The following is a 16,178-nucleotide window of genomic DNA, read 5'->3' on the forward strand; positions in this document are numbered from 1 at the left end:
CGATTGAATCAGAGTAAAAAAAACAACAACCCAAATCTGCACTAGACTGTAAAGTGGCCACATTTTTTCCTTCCTTAAGCAGTGGAAAACATTCTCCCTGCACCACTAGTAGTCTGTGTTTATAACAGAGACATGGTATTCAACGGTCATAGTAACAGAATGGACCACAGCTCTGGGTTGTATTTCATGACATACCTTCGCACAATGACAATCACACAAATGCGGAATATCTAGGTTCTTGTTTATAATCTGCGTTTCTCATCTGAAGAATTACTTCATGTTTTAGCCTAATGCCTTTAGTTGTTTTCCGAGTAATAACGAAGGTTATGGTTCAATAGGGTGTGTTTTCTGTCAGTGAGTGTGTGCTAGGATAGGCAATGAATTTGGGTGTGTGGTGGCGATTAAGCACCAGCTAATTGTTTCAATATTTCCTAATGCACTTATGGGTGGGGTACAGTGAGAGTTGGGGCCAAAACGAGACAACCACAGTCTTCAGGGGGACATGACATAAAGCAGATGTTGATTAAGTAGGGTAGGCGAACCCGAAAAAGAAAGGGCTTCGTAAACAACAGGTGTGGACTAACAGTCAATTGTTGGGCCCTTCCCAACAATGCAGAGAGAAACTTCTAGAAAAGTGAAACACGTAATAATAGATTAACAATGAGTACTGATAATTTGGCTACATACAAGGGGTAGCGGTATCGAGTCGATGTGCAGGGGTTCGGTTACGGTACAGAGGACAAAAATGAAATGCTAACAGTTACTCTAGTTCATTTTTGTTTATTCGGCTAAATACGCCAAAATTAAAAAGGCACCCTATTTGTGACCCAAGTCCAGTTTCTGTGACGTCATTCACAATGTTTCTGGCTTTGTCTGTTGTGACAGGGATTATTATACCGGGCCTCTCAAGAAGTTGTTCCCGAAATGGACCTGGAGCTTTCCCACCTGGACAAATATGCATAAATACATTTTTTTCAATATATCGACATGGTCGGATCCGAGTGAGGGGAGCAGTAGAAAAGTCCGTTTGTAAGCTACTTTATTAGCCGGAGATGTCACGGCGTGAGGGAGAGCAGGTGCGGGAGGGCCCTTGCCTTGTGTTACTGTGAGCGAGACAAATAGGAGCAAGGAGGAGCGACAGAGAGACAGCAGCCAACCATAACAAGCCAACTCACGCTAGAATGCTAACTTCGAGCTTGTCATAGCTAGGTTATTTATCATCCAATAAGATTATTTAGTAGCTGTATTCACTGCTTCAAACCTGAGAGAAGCTAATTGGCTTAGATGGCCAGTTAGCTAAATTAGCTAGCTATTCAGGCTAATTGAGTCTGCATGCGCTTTCTTCCTGTTCTACAGTTACAAATAACAGCACAAGAGCCTGTTGGCTCTTGGTCGTTGTACAGTATACTACTGACTGTAGTGGCGCTTTGATGACCTGTGACTGGCCGACAACAACAACAAGCTACGTGCACCACTCTGGGCTATTCTGGTTGAGCAGTGGAGAACATATGATTAACGTTTTATCCACAACTCTCTGTCCCTCGCCGTTGTAAACGACTGTGAAGCCAAAATGTACCCAAGCTGGAGTTTTAAACAATGATTGAGGATCCCACAATTCTGGTTTTATCGAGCCCACCACTCGCCATCTACAGAGTTCCCGGCTGCCCCTCACAAAAGGATACTTTGAAAATTTGCCAGTTAATATTAGAATCTTGATTACAACGGGCGCATAGGCTGTAGTTTTAACGGAATATCCTACAATATGTTTTCAGCTCAGATTTACTCACGAGGCAATGGCATACCACCCTGCATCCCACTGCTGGCTTGCTTCTGAAGCTAAACAGGGTTAGTCCTCGAATGGGAGACCAGATGCTGCTGGAAGTGGTGTGAGAGGGCCAGTAGGAGGCACCCAGGGCAGTGATTGGGGACATTGCCCTGTGTAGTGTGCCGTCTTTCGGATGGGAAATTAAAGATCCCATGGCACTTATCGTAAGAGTAGGGGTGTTATTCCCGGTGTGTTGGCTTAATTCCCAAACCCACTGGCTCCAGGTCATCTATAAGTCTTTACTAGGTAAAGCTCTGCTCACTGGTCACCATAGCAACACCCACCTGTAGCACATATATTTCACTGCTGCCAATGACTGGAACTAATTGCAAAAATCACTGAAGCTGGAGACTTATATCTCCCTCACCAACTTTAAGCATCAGTTGTACAGTGATTGGTAAGCTGCTCTGACCTGTACACAGCCCATCTGTAAATAGCATACCTCACTACCTCATCCCCATATTGTTTTTTTTGTTGGTCTTTTACACCCCAGTATCTCCAGTTGCACATCATCATCTGTACTTCTATCACTCCAGTGTTAATGCTAAATTGTAATTATTTCACCATTATGGCCTATTTATTGCCTTATCTCCCTAACCTTACAACATTTGCACACACTGTACATAGATTTCTCTATTGTGTTATTGACTGTACGTTTGTTTACTCCATGTGTAACTCTGTGTTGTTTTTGTCGCACTGCTTAGCTTTATCTTGGCCAGGTCGCAGTTGTAAATGAGAACTTGTTCTCAACTGGCCTACCTGGTTAAATAAAATAAAAAAATCTGTCCCTTATACCATCAAGGTCACCTAATCATCCCCAGCTTACAATTGTCTCATTCATCCCCCCTCCTCTCCCCTGTGCCTATTCCCCAGGTCGTTGCTAAATGAGAATGTGTTCTCAGTCAACTTACCTGGTAAAATAAGGGTAAAAGAAAAAGAATACAACGCAGCATAGCCTAAAGGCCTGGTGTTTTTATTTAAAGATATTTTCACAGTGCAAACCGAACATAGTTTCCTGCACCAAACAGTTCGGTACGAATATGTGTACTGTTACAGCTCTAGTCAAGGCAGACAGTTTGGGTAGCTATTTGGTTAGCTAATTAACAAACTATTTAGCAGTCTAATGGCTTGGGGGGTATAATCTGTTGGTTGCAGACTTGATGCATCGGTACTGCTTGCTGTGTGGTAGCAGAGAGAACAGTCTATGAGTTGGGTGGCTGGAGTCTTTGACAATTTGTAGGGCCTTCCTCTGACACCGGCTGGTAGCGAGGTCCTGGATGGCATGGAGCTCGGACCCAGTGATGTACTGGGCCGTACACACTACCCACTGTAGCGCCTTGCGTCGAATGCTGAGCAGTTGCCATACCAAGCAGTGATGCAGCCAGTCAAGATGCTCTCAATGGTGCAGCTGTAGCACTTTTTGAGGATGCCAAATCCCCTCCTGATGGGGATAGGCATTTTCGTGCCCTCCACGACTGTGTTTGTGTGTTTGGACCATGATAGATCCTTACTGATGTGGACACCGAGGAACTTGAAGTTCTTGACTCTCTCCACTATAGCCTTGGTGATGTGAATGGGGGCGTGCTCGGCCTTCTGTTTTCTGTAGTCCACAATCAGCTCCTTTGTCTTGCTGACGTTGATCGAGAGGTTGTTTACCTGGCACCACACCACACCTCCCATTAGGCCGGCTCATCGTCGTCGGTGATCAGGCCTACCACAGTCGTGTCATCTGCAAACTTATTGATGGTGTTGAAATCGTGAGAGGCCACGCAGTCGTGGGTGAACAGGGAGTACAGGAGGGGACTAAGCACGCACCCCTGAGGGGCCCCCGTGTTGAGGTTCAGCATTGCAGATGTGTTACCTCCCTTCATCCCCTTGGGGGTGTCTCTTCAGAAAGTCCAGGATCCAGTTGCAGAGGGAGGTGTTCAGTCCCAGGGTCCTTAGCTTAGTGATGAGCTTTGAGGGCACTATGGTGTTGAACGTTGCGCTGTGGTCAATGAACAGCATTCTCGCGTAGGTGTTCCTTTTGTCGCAGTGGTGAAAGAGCAGTGCGGAGTGTTGAGGCGGTATGCGAATTGGAGTGGGTCCAAGGTGATCCATGACTAGCCTTTTCAACGCATTTCATGGCAACAGATGTGAGTGCTATGGGGAGATAGTCATTTAGACGGGTTACCTCTTCTTGGGAAGAGGGACAATGGGCTACATGTAGCAGGGACAATCTGTAATTCAAGCAGTAACAAAGCATAGAGTGTCATGAATTGAACCAATGCATGGGCGTTGGATAGCAGGCCGCTAATACAGCACATCACTTCCTGCTGCATGTCACTTTCAAATCCTCTCCATAACAAAGCAGCTTTTTGTTTCCAGTTCCCATTTACCAAAGAAAATGGAATCGAAAGTTGTATTTTCTGGCTAAACCATTTGGTTGGATGTTTACAGTTTGTTTTACGGAGTGGTTTCGCTACAATAACTCTTAAGATTGCATACGGTATATGTGAGGCAATCATATCTCATTGCAGAGGACCTATTTCAAGGCAGAAAGAAGTTTGGATTTCCTTAGTGAGGATACGTAGCACCGGGGAGACTAGGCCTTGTTATCTATGCTCTCCCTCACAGCCTTCCTCCCCTATCTTACTCTGTCAGTGTTGTGTACTTGTGTGGATCCAGAAGTGCAATCACATAGAATGATGACACGCTTGCACACACACACACACAAAACCCACACACGCATGGTGCTGTGCCTGGGGATCCCTGAGGGATTAAATGGCGCTGAGTGATTGTACTTGATGGTGCTTATTATGATGAAGGGACGTTCGTCTCAGGGAGAGAGAGAGACATGGCTCCTAGCGCTACAGACGGGTTATATTATACAGTAGTGCAATCCCATGGATGACACACTGATACACACACACACACACACACCCTGTATACAGACTACAGAAAGGGGTTAGTTAATCCCCCCTAGACACAGCCCACAGAGTCAGACTCATTAGGAGATAGTTCTCTCCTCACCCTGCTACTCCTTAAGCTCTATATGTCACAAGCCATCACAGTCTCCCTCACGATGACAGAACAGTTATTAAAGCTGCGTCGCAAACGGCAACCTATTCTCCAAATAGTGCCCTACTTTTAACCATTGGGCTCTGGTGAAAAGTAGTGCACTATACAGGGAATAGGGTGCCATTTGGGAACCATCCAGTTTACATTTCTCTCCCGCTTTGTCTGTGTTGTCTTCTGACAGTTCGGGTCGACGTTTCGCCATTGTTTTACATGTAATTATTGGCACCTGTGTGAAAGTGTCTGGTGGTGATGTTTTCCCTGATTCTCTTTCAGAATTCGATGAACCTTCCTCCAGACAAAGCGCGACTACTGCGGCAGTACGACAACGAGAAGAAGTGGGAGCTCATCTGTGATCAGGTGGGATGTTGCTCTATCAATAATCTGTTCACAAACTCCTAGTTTGGGATCTCATATCCGTGTGTCAGTGACTCACAAGTCTAACCAATGGCGGAGGGCACTCTGTGGCTGCATCCCATGTATCACCATGTTTCCTATAAAGTGCACTACTTTAGACCAGAGCCCATTTGGAACCGGGTCAAAAGTAGTGCACTCTAAACGGTATAGGGTGCCATTTGCGACGCAGGTGTTGTGTTCAGCAGACTGAGTGCTCGGCCCTTCTGCCAGTGTGTTTTCTGCTTACCTGAGCAGAGGGAAAAGAGGAGAGTGAGAGAGGGACCACCAAGCACCCGCTCAGGCTGAGGATACCATTGATAAGAAGCCACCCTGAACACAATGAAGCTGGAGTGCGACACTGGGAAGAATTTGCAATTTGTTGCCTGGTCATTTTACATTTTTTTCACCTTTTTGTATCTGGCTTGAGTCAATGTTTCTGTCACTGTGGTACACCAAGTGATGTGTGAGGTGGTCTGACATTTCTCAATGCAACCCTATTCCCAATTTAGTGCACTACTTTTGACCACGGGACCACGGGACCACGAGACCATAAAAACAAAAAAAACATCTATATAGGGAATACTATAGGGTGCTTTTTGGGACACAGCGTCAGAATGACACTTCTCCTTCTAAACAAAGATTGATCAAGTAGTGGTGTAGGGATCGACTGGTGTAAATCTGTCCTGGGAATGTTTTGGCGTGAGATGTGATACGCCGGGATCCAATATTTTCTTTACTGTTTGTGCAAACAAAGTTGGATCATGACTCCTGGGTTTTCATGTTTGCCATCAAAATTACGAACCCATGTTAAAGCCTTGAATAATATGCTTTTCCATGTCACGGTATAGCTACACCGAGTTTCTCGATGTATAATCATGGCAACTGCGATGTTCGTAGGGGTAACCAGAGAAACAAGGCTGATAAGTACATTAGCTTTTAACAATATTTATCCTGAAAAAATATTCAGAGGGGTTGAATTATTCAATTCTTGGGGGGAAATTAAGGAGATCGATCAAATATTAAAGATGCTCTCACAACAAAAACAATGTGAGGAGATGATTCGAAGGAGGCCTGCATGAAGAACATGCTGAATTCGTCAATGTCCAATTATCCTCATCAGAGACTGTAATCACCTAACGAGCCTTACTCTGACCCTCAGTAGACCTCTCTCATCTACATCATGGGTTCGTCCCAAATGGCACCCGATTCCCTATATAGTGGACTGCTTTTGACCAGAGACCTGTGGGCCTTGGTCTTAAGTAACAAACTTAAATAAACAAGAGAGTTCCATTTGGGACATAGAGCATGGCTTTTCTGTTTGTCAATGCCATGTGGATGGAATGTTGGTACAGCAATGTTTTTGAGAGATGGGTCGTTTCACAAAAAGAGTTTTTTTTACCCTATTTTCTCCCCAATTTCGTGGTATCCTATTGGTAGTTACAGTCTTGTCTCATCGTTTCAACTCCCGTACGGACTTGGGAGAGGCGAAGGTCGAGAGCTGTGCGTCTTCCGAAACACAACCCAACCAAGCCGCACTGCTTTTTGACACAATGCCCACTTAACCCGGAAGCCAGCCGCACCATTGTGTCGGAGGAACTGCGCCCGGCCCGTCACAGGAGTCGCTAGTGTGTTATGCAGTGCCTTAGACCACTGCGCCACTCGGGAGGCCCTTATTTAACTTTTTCATAGGAAAATTTGTTTTTCATTAAGTTTAACATGAGCTTTGCATTAGAGGTCGACCGATTTATGATTTTTCAACGCGGATACCGATACCGATTATTGGAGGACCAAAAAAAGTCTATACCGATTAATCGGACAATTTCTATATATATTTGTAATAATGACAATTGCAACAATACTGAACTTTTATTTTAACTTAATATAATATATAAATCAAATCAATTTAGTCTCAAACAAATAGTGAAACAAGTCAAATTTGGTTTAAATAATACAAAAACAACGTGTTGGAGAAGAAAGTAAAAGTGCAATATGTGCTATGTTAAAAAGCTAACGTTTCAGTTCCTTGCTCAGAACATGAGAACATATGAAAGCTGGTGGTTACTTTTAATATGAGTCTTCAATAATCCCAGTTAAGAATTTTTAGGATGAGTTATTTTAGGAATTATAGGAATATTTCTCTCTATACCATTTGTATTTAATATACCTTTGACTATTTTATGTTCTTATAGGCACTATAGTATTGCCAGCCTAATCTCGGGAGTTGATAGGCTTGAAGTCATAAACAGCGCAATGCTTGAAGCATTATGAAGAGCTGGGAAGTGCTGTTTGAATGAATGTTTACGAGCCTGCTGCTGCCTATCACCGCTCAGTCAGACTGCTCTATCAAATCATAGACTTAATTATAATATAATAAACACACAGAAATACGAGCCTCAGTTTCCGGATTTGACCATATTAATGACCTATCATTTCAAACACAAAACGTTTATTCTTTCAGTGAAATACGGAACCGTTACGTATTTTATATAACGGGTGGGACTCATTTTGTGGAATGACCCAGTTATTCACGGTGCTTCATCCTCAGCCTTTAGATTGGGAAAGCCCTTGAAGCAAAGTGTCTCTCGACTTGTTCCTCCTGCAACACAGGAGAGAGACATCTGCTTTCCCCATTCATAGAGGAGTTGTAACGATTTGCTCGATCAGCTGCCTGACGGCCCAGTATGGTGCATGTTCAGTGATTCCTCTCTGTCCCTTTGAAATGGGAGAAGTTTCTCTCATCTCCTTCTCCTCTTCCTTTTCCTGTCCCTCTTATCCACACTGCAGTGCTGTTTCTGAGAATGGGGGAGAAGCGTGCTGCCTGGGATTTTAAATAGATTCTCTGGTACTTTTGTATACTTTTTAGCCAGTACGTCTGGAAGTAGCCCTCACAATCCAAAAGTGGTCCCCAAATATGTCGTAGTAAGTCACGTATGTGCAGATATGTGCACCACGTCATTGCTCTCTCTCTGCTGCGTCCAGTGAGCCGTTGGACCCGCCCTGCAACCTCATTGGATAGTGCTGAGCAGGCCTCTATCTAGCTGTCACTCAAATGCAAGAGACTGAGGCAAGAAATCGAAATGCTAGCGGGCTGGCCCACGTGGGGGGAAATGTAGGGAAATTTACACAGCACAGCTTCACGAACTCAGTCGCTTTCGCACTTGGGATTTCGTGGCTAATTGAGGTATGACAGTAATTCTGCTCAAAGATTATGCATGAATGAACTACACATTGACACATCCAGCCTAAAGCGGAAGGTTTCTTAGTCGCCAAAGTACCGGAGCATGTCTTTAACTCAGGGATTTACAACGGCGGCTCGGTTGTAATTACCAGGAATTCACTCCTCTTTATCTGGCGGCTATACCAAGCTCCTCTTTCCCTCCACACACAGGATATTACATAAGCTCCTGGCACAGTGCCCTTTAACCCCTACCTTCCCAGTCTCCCACTTCCTACTCTCCCAGCTCCCTTAACCCCTACCCTCCCAGTCTCCCACTTCCTACTCTCCCAGCTCCTTTAATCCCTACCCTCCCAGTCTCCCACTTCCTACTCTCCCAGCTCCTTTAACCCCCACCTTCCCAGTGTCCCACTACCTACTCTCCCAGCTCCCTTAACCCCTACCTTCCCAGTCTCCCACTTCCTACTCTCCCAGCTCCTTTAATCCCTACCTTCCCAGTCTCCCACTTCCTACTCTCCCAGCTCCTTCACCCTCCACTTTCCCAGTCTCCCACTTCCTACTCTCCCAGCTCCTTTAACCCCCACCTTCTCAGTCTCCCACTTCCTACTCTCCCAGCTCCTTTAACCTCCACTTTCCCAGTCTCCCACTTCCTACTCTCCCAGCTCCTTTAACCCCCACCTTCTCAGTCTCCCACTTCCTACTCTCCCAGCTCCTTCACCCTCCACTTTCCCAGTCTCCCACTTCCTACTCTCCCAGCTCCTTTAACCCCCAGCTCCTTCACCCTCCACTTTCCCAGTCTCCCACTTCCTACTCTCCCAGCTCCTTTAACCTCCACTTTCCCAGTCTCCCACTTCCTACTTTCCCAGCTCCTTTAACCCCCACCTTCTCATTCTCCCACTTCCTACTCTCCCAGCTCCTTTAACCCCCACCTTCTCAGTCTCCCACTTCCTACTCTCCCAGCTCCTTTAACCCCCACCTTCTCAGTCTCCCACTTCCTACTCTCCCAGCTCCCTTTACCCACACCTTCCCAGTCTCCCACTTCCTACTCTCCCAGCTCCCTTTACCCCCACCTTCCCAGTCTCCCCCTCCCCTGTCTTACTCAGCCCCCATGCTGCAGGTGCAGATGAGAGGAGGAGGGATTCTACTGCAGTCTAGATCGAATCCAGACCACTACCCTTCCTATATCCTCTCTGACCACTTGTATAGCTATCCTAGACCATGCAGGAACTCCCTTTTATATGTGCCCCTATGAATCTCATATACTTTCTCTACTCTATAGGCCCGCCACATATATTCATTTCCCTGTCCTTTTCTATCAGCAACATATGCAGCCTGTCTGTCAACAACAATGGTTTCCATGTTTGAGGCCTAAATAACACCCCATACCCTATGGGCCCGGGTCAAAAGTAGTACAGTATAAAGGGAATAGGGTGCCATTTGGGACTGAGAGGCACTCACTCACGCATTGATGTGACGGCCGAGGCCATCGCCATCATCACACAGCCAGCAATGGGATGATCAAACCGCTCGCCCCCGAAACATAAAAACCACTCTGTCTGCGTCCCTGCATGTCTGACCTGGGTTGCCTAGCGACATGTAGTGAGCTCTGGAGCACCGTGGGGGGTGGGGGGAAGGGTGTGGGGGGAAGGGGGGTGGGGGGGGGGGACCTGCCTACTGCCAGTCGGTCAGTGCAGCCGGAGGTAGCCAGCCTTCCTCCTGAGCTCTTAGTAGGCACAGATGAACCACCACAGTGCATAAATACAGCATAGAAACAAAGCTATTGTGTGGGAACAGGAGCTGTGTGGATTAGTTAATCACCCTTCTGGACTGGCCACTTTTTTTGTCCCGAATGGCACCCTATTCCATATATGGTGCACTACTTTTGACCAGAGTCCATCAGACTACCTCTGCCAGGGTGGTAGCTAACAGCACGCTGAGGCATATTGGTCACGTCCACTCCAGTGGGAGTGGAGAGTCAATCAGACATAGGGCCTGTCAGAAATGACACCCTATTCCCTATATAGTGCACTTTCTGGGGATTGTAGTACACCATATAGGGAATAGGGTGCCGTCTGGGACTCATTCAAACAGACTGCTTCCCAGCTCTCCAGCCTCTCACAACACAACAAAGCCCTATGATTTACATTGACTGGATGGATGATGGTGATTCTTGATGGGGCTTTTGCGTGATTCGATAATATAAAGAGGGGTGTCCATCTCAAGATCAGCTGTTATTGTATCCACCACCAGCTGGTTTCACATTAAGACGAGGGAATCACAAAGGAGTCTATGATTTTGGGGTCCCTGTGAGTGATGATCTGATGGCCTTTGATGCTAGTGCCGTTACAAAACAACCGCAATGTTTCTGAGTCCGCAGGCTTGAGCAAAGTAGCTAGGCTCGTAACCGCTGCTGAACAAAAAGTAAAGTATTTGAATGTGTCTTGTGTGTTCTCTCTCTCCTCCTCTCTTTCTACTCCTCTCTCTTTCTCTCGCTCTCCTCTTTCTCTCTCCTCTCTCGCTCTCTCGCTCTCCTCTTTCTTTCTCTCTCTCTCGCTCTCTTCTCGCTATTGCTCTCTCTCGCTCTCTTCTCGCTATCGCTCTCTCTCCTCTCTCTCTCTCGCTCTCTCTCTCGCTCGCTCTCTCTCCTCTCACTCTCTCCGCTCTCTCGCTTTCTCTCCTCTCTCTCGCTCTCTCTGCTCTCTCTCGCTCTCTCTCTCCTTTCCCTCTCCTCTTTCTCTCTCCTCTCTCGCTCTGTCGCTCTCCTCTTTCTCTCTCCCAGGAACGATTCCAAGTGAAGAACCCACCTCACACATACATCCAGAAGCTGAGGGGTTATCTGGACCCAGCGGTCACCAGGAAGGTGAGTGAGTGTTGATTGTTCCCAACCAACTGTTCCACTGCCTCAGCCTCTTCCTTCCCCTTTCAACCAGCTCCACACCACCAGGATATCCCAGCATCCCTATGGCTGTGGAAAGAAGGCCCAGTGGCCCCGAGAAGTAGTGGACCCCTTGGCGTTAAAGGGACATTGCACGTTCAAATCAAAAATGTGTCAGATGTTTTCAGACCTCTAATGTCAAGATGAAACCACGACCCACGGCAATCGGTTGCGTAGATCCAGCTACTGTATGTCTCCACCCCAAATGAGTGCACCGTCATCATGGGAAATAGGCATATAGGTGTCCTTCTGACTACTTTTGAGGTCTGAAAACATCTGACACAATGTCATTTGTGAGTGAAATGTCCCTTTAAACATGGCCTTGCAGAGCCTCACCATAGTTTAAAGGAGTGTTATGATATCATCCCCACACCCTGCTGGTGGCAGCAGCAGGGGAGTGAAGCAGCCTGTACTGGCTGAGGATGACTCTCTGGCCACAGAAGGAGAGTTTGGGGTGTGTTTTTTTTCCCTTCTAAAGTACAGTGTTAGCCAACCTTCAGGCCTTGCCAATAAGGCAGAGTTTTGGCTCGCGGAGAGCGATAGTGCCGCTGTGAGAAGGGTCTGCGTCCGCAATCGCACCCTATTCCCTTTATAGTGCACTACTTTTGGCCAGGGCCATGAGGGTATATCGAGAAGTATCTAGGGAATAGGGTGCTATTTGGGTCGGTGGCGTCGTCTCTCTCTGTGATTAAAAACAAATGAACTGAATGACTGCCAGAATAACAGCAAACTGTTCCGGATCATTTCATTACGCTGAACTGACTGGAGTGAACGTTTCAAGAGCCACATTGTACGCTCGCGGCGGAACGACAAGAGCGAGAGTTCAGATCTGTAGCTGGCGATGGATGTGACGACGGCGACACAAATAGAATGTCTGTCTCTGCTATCCTAGGCTAATGTTGAATTATTTACAGCGTTGTTCTGGGTTTTGTTGAACGTTTGTCCCTCGTCCCCTTCCACGATAGAAAGAGCAAAGGGAATGTGTTATGCAGCGTGTATTTTGGCACTCCTGCACCCCATAGCTGCATTATCGATGTAGTCTTAACGTCTATCCCAAATGGCACCCTATTCCCTTTCTGGTGCACTGCTTTGAACCAGATCCCTATGGGGGTGCCGTTTGAGACGCATCCTTGGTACACTGTTTTTAAGGATACCCGAACAGGGTTGAAAGATCAGCGTTTCTCTCTGGAGGCGGAGATGAAGGAGAAGGAGAATAAGAGGAAGAAGGTTGAGGAACAAAATAGGCGAGGAGAAGAGAGGAATAGAAAGAGGGAAGAGAGTGGATGGTGGATGAGAAGTGCTCATATTGTAGGCAGACGTAAGACTATGAGGACGAGTGTACTGTGGGATGGGGCAGGTTTGCTCTGCATCCCAAATGACACCCTTATTACCTATACTGTTGACCAGGGCCTAGTCAAAAGTAGTGCACCATATAGGGATTAGGGTGCCATTTGTAACACAGCCGTAGTGTGTGGGAGGAGGGCTCCCAGATGACGGATGTGACTGGTCCAGGTTTACTCTGTCTCTGTCTGTCTCTCTCTCTCTCTCTGTCAGGGTATAAACACGTAGCACTACGATGGCTGAAGGAAGGATTTATTACACGCTGGTTGCATCCCAAATGGCACCCTATTCCCTATAGTGCCTTACTAATGGGTCCAAGGGGAGACCCATAGGGCTCTGGTCAAAAGTAGTGCACTATATAGGGGGTGGGGTGCCATTTGGGATGTGACCACTGACTCCAGGGCCTGCATACAGTAGGTTAGCCCTCGCTCCCTTTGTTTGTCTAGCAGCGCTGACCAAAGTATGGTCGTCCTCTACCTTTATTGAAAACGTCTGTCACAATCGGACCGAGAGGCACCAGCTCTTTATTTAAACAGGTCTGCTCTGCTCTCGGAGGAGGAAAGACATCCCTGACCCCCCCGTGTTTATTTTCACATCGAAGCGTCAGCCTGTATGGGCCGTTTAGCCCCTGCCCTGGTAGAGAAGAACTGTGAGATACTCCTCCAATGTTCCTGTCTGCTCCTTCTAGCGCGCGGCTTAATACTCTGTTCCTACGGGAGTTATCGTGTCCCTCGCCGAGGTCAGCAGCCTGCACCAGGGGAGAGGGGAGAAGTGAGAGAGAGAGCGGTAAGGGGTCGAGAGAGAGGGGGGAAATTGAGAGAGAGAGTGAAATAGAGAGAGAGAGAGTCAGGGGAAATAAAGCGAGAGACGGGGAAAGAGAGAGAGAGAGACGGGGAAAGAGAGAGAGAGAGACGGGTAAAGAGAGAGAGAGAGACGGGGAAAGAGAGAGAGAGAGAGATGGGGAAAGAGAGAGAGAGAGAGATGGGGAAAGAGAGAGAGACGGGGAAGAGAGAGAGAGAGACGGGGAAAGAGAGAGAGAGAGAGAGATGGGGAAGAGAGAGAGAGAGACGGGGAGAGAGAGAGAGAGACGGGGAAGAGAGAGAGAGACGGGGAAGAGAGAGAGAGAGACGGGGAAAGAGAGAGAGAGAGACGGGGAAAGAGAGAGAGAGAGAGATGGGGAAAGAGAGAGAGAGACGGGGAAAGAGAGAGAGATGGGGAAAGAGAGAGAGAGACGGGGAAAGAGAGAGAGACGGGGAAAGAGAGAGAGACGTGGAAAGAGAGAGAGAGACGGGGAAGAGAGAGAGAGAGAGAGAGAGAGAGATGGGGAAAGAGAGAGAGACGGGGAAAGAGAGAGAGACGGGGAAAGAGAGAGAGAGAGACGGGGAAAGAGAGAGAGAGAGACGGGGAAAGAGAGAGACGGGGAAAGAGAGAGAGAGAGAGACGGGAAAGAGAGAGAGAGAGACGGGGAAAGAGAGAGAGAGACGGGGAAAGAGAGAGAGAGAGACGGGGAAAGAGAGAGAGAGAGAGAGATGGGGAAAGAGAGAGAGAGAGAGAGATGGGGAAAGAGAGCGAGAGATGGGGAAAGAGAGAGAGAGATGGGGAAAGAGAGAGAGAGACGGGGAAAGAGAGAGAGACGGGGAAAGAGAGAGAGAGAGACGGGGAAAGAGAGAGAGAGAGACGGGGAAAGAGAGAGAGAGAGACGGGGAAAGAGAGAGACGGGGAAAGAGAGAGACGGGGAAAGAGAGAGACGGGGAAAGAGAGAGAGAGACGGGGAAAGAGAGAGCGAGAGACGGGGAAAGAGAGAGAGAGAGACTGGGAAAGAGAGAGAGAGAGAGACTGGGAAAGAGAGAGAGAGAGAGAGATGGGGAAAGAGAGAGAGTTATGGTTTTTACATTCCTGCCTCAGCCCCCTTTTCTTCAGACTCAAACAATTGCCACTTTGTGCCTCTGTGGAGAGCTGGAGGTCATTGCCTCCGCTTTACATATGCAGGCCCAGTGCATTCCGCTCAGCCAATAGACAGCCAAGGAGGAAGATTTCCATTCCAAAAAGTTCACAAGAATGTATCAGCCTTTGATTTGTTTCCAGAATGACCCCTCTGGAGCGGGCACAGCTCCCCACTCTCTACCTCTTTCTCTCGCTTTCCCCCTGTTTTCTCTGCTCTCTCCTTTCTCTTTCCCTGCTCTATCGCTCTCTTCTCTTTCCCTGCTCTATCGCTCTCTTCTCTTTCCCTGCTCTATCGCTCTCTTCTCTTTCCCTGCTCTATCGCTCTCTTCTCTTTCCCTGCTCTATCGCTCTCTTCTCTTTCCCTGCTCTATCGCTCTCTTCTCTTTCCCTGCTCTATCGCTCTCTTCTCTTTCCCTGCTCTATCGCTCTCTTCTCTTTCCCTGCTCTATCGCTCTCTTCTCTTTCCCTGCTCTGTCGCTCTCTTCTCTTTCCCTGCTCTATCGCTCTCTTCTCTTTCCCTGCTCTATCGCTCTCTTCTCTTTCCCTGCTCTATCGCTCTCTTCCCTTTCCCTCTGCTCTCTCCCCGCTCTCTCTTTTTACCCCTGCTCCCTTTCCCTGTTTTATTTCTTTCCCTGCTTTCTCTCCTCTGTTTCACCCTGCTCTCTGTCCTCTCTCTGTCCTCTATATCCTCCTACTCTCTGTCTCTCTCTGTCCTCTCTCTGTCCTCTATATCACCCTGCTCTCTGTCCGCTGTCCTCTATACCCCCCTACTCTCTGTCCTCTCTATCCTCTCTCCTCTATCCCCCTACTCTCTGTCCTCTCTATTGTCTCTCCTCTGTTTCACCCTGCTCTCTGTCCTCTCTCTGTCCTCTATATCCTCCTACTCTCTGTCTCTCTCTGTCCTCTCTCTGTCCTCTATATCACCCTGCTCTCTGTCCTCTATACCCCCCTACTCTCTGTCCTCTCTATCCTCTCTCCTCTATCCCCCTACTCTCTGTCCTCTCTATCCTCTCTCCTCTATCCCCCTACTCTCTGTCCTCTCTATTGTCTCTCCTCTGTTTCACCCTGCTCTCTGTCCTCTCTCTGTCCTCTATACCCCCTACTCTCTGTCCTCTCTATCCTCTCTCCTCTATCCCCCTACTCTCTGTCCTCTCTATCCTCTCTCCTCTATCCCCCTACTCTCTGTCCTCTCTATTGTCTCTCCTCTGTTTCACCCTGCTCTCTGTCCTCTCTCTGTCCTCTATACCCCCTACTCTCTGTCCTCTCTATCCTCTCTCCTCTATCCCCCTACTCGCTGTCCTCTCTATCCTCTCTCCTCTATCCCCCTACTCTCTGTCCTCTCTATTGTCTCTCCTCTATATCCCCTACTCTCTGTTATCAGTCTCACTCTCTCTCCTCTATATCCTCATACTCTCTGTCCTCTCTCTCTGTCCTCTATATCCCCCTACTCTCTGTCCTCTCTCTCCTCAATATCCCCCTACTCTCTGTCCCCTCTTCTCTATATC

The 16,178-nt window shown here is 47.7% G+C and overlaps 1 protein-coding gene across 2 annotated transcripts in view; it reads left to right on the top strand.

Annotated features, from left to right (window-relative positions):
• LOC109871351 (formin-like protein 2) overlaps positions 1-16,178 on the top strand; it is a 91,080-nt gene that overhangs the window by 34,136 nt on the left and 40,766 nt on the right. For both annotated transcript variants that reach the window (XM_020462200.2, XM_031805403.1), the window contains exons 2-3: positions 5,159-5,242; positions 11,233-11,313. In XM_020462200.2, coding sequence (XP_020317789.2) covers positions 5,159-5,242; positions 11,233-11,313 — 165 coding nt within the window. The remainder of the gene's footprint in view (positions 1-5,158; positions 5,243-11,232; positions 11,314-16,178) is intronic.

This window comes from Oncorhynchus kisutch, linkage group LG26 (genome assembly GCF_002021735.2).
Source record: "Oncorhynchus kisutch isolate 150728-3 linkage group LG26, Okis_V2, whole genome shotgun sequence".
Classification (NCBI taxonomy): Eukaryota; Metazoa; Chordata; class Actinopteri; order Salmoniformes; family Salmonidae; genus Oncorhynchus; species Oncorhynchus kisutch.